The sequence below is a fragment of the Bolinopsis microptera genome, unplaced genomic scaffold (genome assembly GCF_026151205.1).
Source record: "Bolinopsis microptera isolate Bmic1 unplaced genomic scaffold, MBARI_Bmic_1.0 sca111, whole genome shotgun sequence".
Lineage (NCBI taxonomy): Eukaryota > Metazoa > Ctenophora > Tentaculata > Lobata > Bolinopsidae > Bolinopsis > Bolinopsis microptera.
The window spans coordinates 1-5317 of record NW_026971883.1 but is presented as its reverse complement, the minus strand read 5'-3'; the positions used below and the strand labels follow the sequence as shown (position 1 = coordinate 5317).

The 5317-nt window shown below is 36.4% G+C and overlaps 2 protein-coding genes across 2 annotated transcripts; both read left to right on the top strand.

The window, feature by feature from the left end:
- The first annotated feature begins 226 nt into the window (after positions 1–226).
- LOC134825812 (rho GTPase-activating protein gacHH-like) lies at positions 227–2678 on the top strand. The gene is made up of 7 exons (XM_063838011.1): positions 227–364; positions 505–568; positions 845–997; positions 1104–1432; positions 1605–1773; positions 1949–2094; positions 2277–2678. The coding sequence occupies exons 1-7, from the start codon at positions 233–235 to the stop codon at positions 2448–2450; spliced, it is 1167 nt and encodes a 388-aa protein (XP_063694081.1). The 5' UTR covers positions 227–232; the 3' UTR covers positions 2451–2678.
- Positions 2679–2896: 218 nt separating this feature from the next.
- Positions 2897–5261, top strand: LOC134825813 (WD repeat-containing protein 11-like; the record flags this gene model as incomplete). Its single annotated transcript, XM_063838012.1, has 5 exons — positions 2897–3073; positions 3342–3440; positions 3648–3843; positions 4051–4241; positions 5145–5261. Coding segments are annotated over exons 1-5 (780 nt in total), but the record flags the coding sequence as incomplete, so codon positions are not given.
- Between the last annotated feature and the right edge of the window lie 56 nt (positions 5262–5317).

Below are 5317 nucleotides of genomic sequence, written 5' to 3'. Positions count from 1 at the left end.
CATTTGAAAATGTAGATTGAGGTCTACAACATATCTCAAAATCTCAAAATCGACCTCAGACCCCCCCCTGTGGCCTTAAAATACATAATACACATTCAGGGAATTTGAAATATTTCGTAAACGCTCAGGCATTTGCATGATGTTATGCTTGTGGTGATTTTTTATGCCTACTTTTAACACTTTTCAATATATAATCTCCAGGTAACTAGTTAACTCTCCTTAATTTGTAGACATGGGTAATGAGCAGGGAACTGTCCTTAACAGGGAGCCTCTTAAGTCACCCTGTGAAGTAAAATGGAACAAAGGTCTTGATGTTCAGATTCAAGGCAAGGAAGGGCATTCTTCAGTTGCTTTGAATAATAAGGTAAAAATGTTCAGTTCTCCAAAATTTGACATCAAGTTTTTGTTCATTTAAACTGAAAACTTAAATTTAAACCTCCCCTCGGAAAATTGTTTAATAAGAAGTTCATTGTTGTGACTGTGGTTTCAAATTTATCCATTCAGATCTACTGTTATGGTGGGCTAGGACTGGATGAACGGTTATTTGGTCTTGCAGTTTTTGATACTGGTATTTATGAATCAGCAATTTTGTTTTCCTATATTTTATGTACAATTACAAGTCTCTAAACTATTGCAAGGTATCATTAATCTAATGTAACAACAACTGCAACAATGTCATAGATAACAGCAGCAGAATTTTGATTTGAAATGTAGGTAAACGAATTAAACTCTAATTTGACTCCCCACTCGTGAATGAACTTTGTTTATCAATTAGGAAATATATCATAAATTCTAATATTTTTCAGTGAAACAGTATCATTAAGGCATAACAGTTTAACTTCAGAAAAGAATACACTGAGAGAAATCCAAGTAACTGGTGAAAAGCCTGGCCCACTTTGCAATGCGAGCTTGAACTGTGTTGGAACAAAATTATATCTCTTTGGTGGACTGAATAGGGAAACAGGATGGAATAATGACATGTGGTCATTTGATACTGGTAAGATTGTACAATTAAAATCGTTTCATTGAAGATATTTTACATCCATCTCATTGATTGACACATTTGAATTTGATAAAAGTGTCAAATCGAAATCATTTTGCAGTAACAGAAAAATGGGAGAAGCTGGCGATTACTGGAATCAAGCCTTCACCCAGAGACAAACACACATCAGTCATATGGGAAGGGAGAATAGTTATATTTGGTGGGTTTGGTCCAGCTACTGGTGTAGAGGATACTGAAGATGACGATGATCAAAGTGCTAATTTCACATGGTACAACGATGTCTTTCTTTTTGATCCTAAAAATAATTCATGGGATGCACCAAATGTTTCCATGATTGGAGGCCCTGTCCCCAGGGCTGCACATTCTGCAAACATCTACAAAAATAAAATGACGATATTTGGGGGAAAAGATAGTAAAGCCAGAAATCAGGTAAGTTTATTTAGTATTGTCAGTGTCATGAAACTTGTGATATGAAGGAACATTGATAATAGGTTGTATTCTTGTATTGTAACAGCACTGGACAGCTAGTTTGCTGGAGAGCTAGTTTGCTGCAGATATACTGATAATTTTCCACTGCATCTGCAAAATATTCAACCCACAGGATTTGTTTACCTTAGATCTTTCAACGTTGGAGTGGAGCTCTTTTGAAGATGCTGGAGCCAGACCTGCTCCAACCTCATTTCACAGCTCTGCCCAATTTGGCCAGTTCATGCTAACATATGGAGGCAGATTTAATGACAACTCCCACAGTGATCAACTCAATGTTTTAGGTATACCAGCGTTTTCATGTTATTCTGATGAAATGTCACTAAATACTTATTTCCTAGTTGGGCTGATTTCAACGTTGTCTCGAATTTTATAGTCTCGGCTTTGTCTTTCACATAAATCTATATAAAGGGTGTACAGTAAAAACCAATTTTGATACATTAACTTGATGTTTTGCAGATTGTGAGACAGGGGGCTGGTATTCTCCAGTAGTGGAAGCTATGCCTTCTCCTCGGGGACAAAGCACCTTGTTAGTATTGGGGGACGGTACTTTGGTTATGTTTGGGGGTTCTAACAAGTTTGATATGATCCAACAGTGCTGTCAGGTCGGTTTAATATCAATTATAAATATGTGCAAGTTAAAGCTCTAATGAAAGTTCATAAATACGTGAAAGATTGAACAGATAACTGTTGATGTCAGTAAATCAGAGTTTCCACAATAGTTGGAAAACTGGATGCAGCACCTGTTTTAGATTTCCACTAAGCTATGACAAGGGAATATTTTCAGGAGTTTGACACAGGTGTATATCGATTGGATTGTAATCTTCTGAAGAGTGTAGAAATACCTCCTCCAGTCGTAGAGGAAACTGAAGATATTGTCAGTGATCCTAGTGCTGTAGGAGATTGTAATATGGCAGATGACTCTAATGAAACTCCCAGTGATAAGCTTGCTGGGGTATGAATTTAGGTATTTGTACTGGATCTTCTATGATCTTTTTAACAGCTTATAGCTGACTAGAAATTAGAATTAATGAATGTTTAAACTGAATTATTTTAAGCTCCTATTTTATCCAGTTTTCCAGAATTGTTAGGAAATCTAAATTTTTATTTGTATGCTTTGTTTTATTTATTTTGCACATTCTACTGACATAACATGATTATGTACTATATTTATAATATTTCTAATTCAGACTTACAATGCATTTCCTTGTTTACTGATTTGAATGCAAAGCAGAATAAACTTTAAAAACGTGTTCATCTTCAATCTATCTTTTGCCTCGACATCTCACATGATCAATTAATACTTATTGGTTGCTAAAACGTTTGAAAATAAGTTCCACGTAATCATATACTCACACCAACAACCAAGCTCAGTAATAGGATGTAAATACCCTAACCCCTTAAAAGATGAGGTTGAGCCCTAGGTCTATACCGGGTCCTCTCTCTGCACAAAATACAGGTGCTCTCGACTGGGGCCCACAAGGTTTAATCGCGTATGGGTCTCACAACTCCGTGGCTGTGGTTCATGTTGAGTCTCTTCAGTTGCTCCAGGTCCTAGCTGCTCACAACTTCAATGTTTCTACTGTAAGTTGTGTTGATAGTCGGTGTTATCTTTTTGATTTTATTAGTTTATGACTTATGTGTCATGTAAACTATAAAATCCCCATTTTAGAGAGCTAATATTTTAAAATCTAAGTGAGGAACTTTCACAATATTTTTCCTAATCTTGATTTTTGAGTAGTGTTCGAAGGAAGAGGGGGGGGGGGGATGACCCCCGCAAAATATACAGATATTAAATATTAGATACATAACGTTATAATATAATATGAGATTCAGTACCCTCACTACCCAGGTGAAATGGTGTGGACACAATCCCTACCACAACTTGCTTGTACCTGTGTCCCTGTTGTTAGCATCCGGTGACAAGTCTGGCAGAGTCATTGTGTGGGAGGTCAGTAATTCCTCTTGATAACATCTTGATAATATCTTCTTACCCTTGTTCAACTTATTACCCTTGTTCTACTATTAATCAAGATTTATGTTTAAAGAGCTCAACTTTTTCAAATTTTCAAACACTATCTAGATCGAATATCTTATTAAATATATGGTGTATTATTGAGTTAAATATATAGTGTATTACTGTATCCAATCTATCCAGGCACTAAGCGGTCGGAAGGTGAACGAGTTGATAGAAGCCACTAGAACATCAGGCAACGTAACAATGAGCTGGGTCCCCAACACATTCTTCCTGATCGTTTTACTGCCTCCCCACAACGTAGTCCTGTGGAATGCTGCTTCCGGAACTAGGATCTGGAAACAAACTTTTGTAGATCCTATGTACTCCTTCTCTTTAGGTATTTAAATTCTCAAAGAATAGCGGTTAAATATTTCATTGCCTTTTTTATTGTGGTGACTGGTGGAAGAAAGATCATGATTATCTGAATTTCCATTGGATAACTGGACCAATTTTGATAGTTTATTATTGTCACAATTTAATGACCATGTACCGTTCCATAATCTTCCTTATATTTAATCTCACCACCAAATCATACCAACCTCAGACCCGTTTGACGAAAGTAGGCTAGTGCTGGTTAGCGACAACTCCCTGATCTTTGTAAATGATCTAGACCTCTGTAAAACCCCAAACAGCCACCCTAAGAAATACCAACTAGCTCTGGGTAACAAAGGAAGATCTGACTCCCTGCAACCCAGTATTACCGGGGACTACCACCCTCATTCCAACAGCATGCAGGTTCTGTTACAACCTATTCAATACCTAATAATACACCAAAATTGGGGATATTAAAATACAAAATTCCTTTCTCTTTGGATCTCTTGTTCCTTCTTCTTCACCTTCTTACATCAGCTATAATATATATAATATATATATATATAAACAAAAGCTCTAAGAAACAGATAGTAAACAAAGTAAACATTTCTGTCCCCTAATCTTTCTCAAACAAAAGTCATGCAATTTGCATACTTCTCCATTTAACTCTATTCTGAGCGATTAAAGTTAAATTGTTTAAATCACATAAATTATTTAACGATAATTTTCGAACACTAAGGTCGTGTAGAATCAGTGAGAAAAGGTTTGACTGCGGTCTTCCACGCCGCCCTTGAAGCTGTAAGGTGTTAACAGCAAAAACAAGCGACGAATAGGCTGGACCATCTGTAGGCCCACGCAGTACATGTCCGAGCATCCTCCACCGACTACGAGCCACTTTAGCTGACAATGGTTCGCTATTGCAGCGTTTATACAAGTTCTTGTTGGAAATGATGTGAGGGTATTTGTAATTCAAAATTGATCGCAGATGACGTCTGTGAGCAATATCTAGTTTTTCCAATACTGATTTAGGGGCAGCCCAGCAAGATGAATTGTACATTAAAACGGATACTACCAGATATATATATATATATATATATAATATAACAATTAATAATCTTAAAACTCATATATTATAACAGGTTGTAATTCATTACTTGGTTATCCGTCAAAAATCTAAGAACACCCATTGAAGTTAAAATTGTTGTGAGCATCCACCGCTCCTCATATAGTTATTTTTGTTATATTTTTATATTTTGTTATATTCATAATGCTTACTTAGTATGCCTGTAAAAACATATGAACTTGATATACTATTATAATCGTCAGGGTTTAATAAAAGTGGTGCACTCGCCCTACTGTAGAAACAAGCTGCTACTCCTCTACCCAAGACAGATCACTATAATAGATCTGGAGCTCATGCACGCTACTGGATACATTCTACAGGTATACATTCTACAGGTATACATTCTACAGGTATACATTCTACAGGTATACTTTCT

What these genes read in the sequence shown, in the direction of transcription:
- LOC134825812 (XM_063838011.1), top strand. Translation starts at nt 233, where the DNA reads ATGGGTAATGAGCAGGGAACTGTCCTTAACAGGGAGCCTCTTAAGTCA. An exon ending in TCTTGCAGTTTTTGATACTG is followed by an intron (nt 569 to 844) that starts GTATTTATGAAT and finishes GTTTAACTTCAG; the next exon opens with AAAAGAATACACTGAGAGAA. An exon ending in TGATCAACTCAATGTTTTAG is followed by an intron (nt 1,774 to 1,948) that starts GTATACCAGCGT and finishes GATGTTTTGCAG; the next exon opens with ATTGTGAGACAGGGGGCTGG.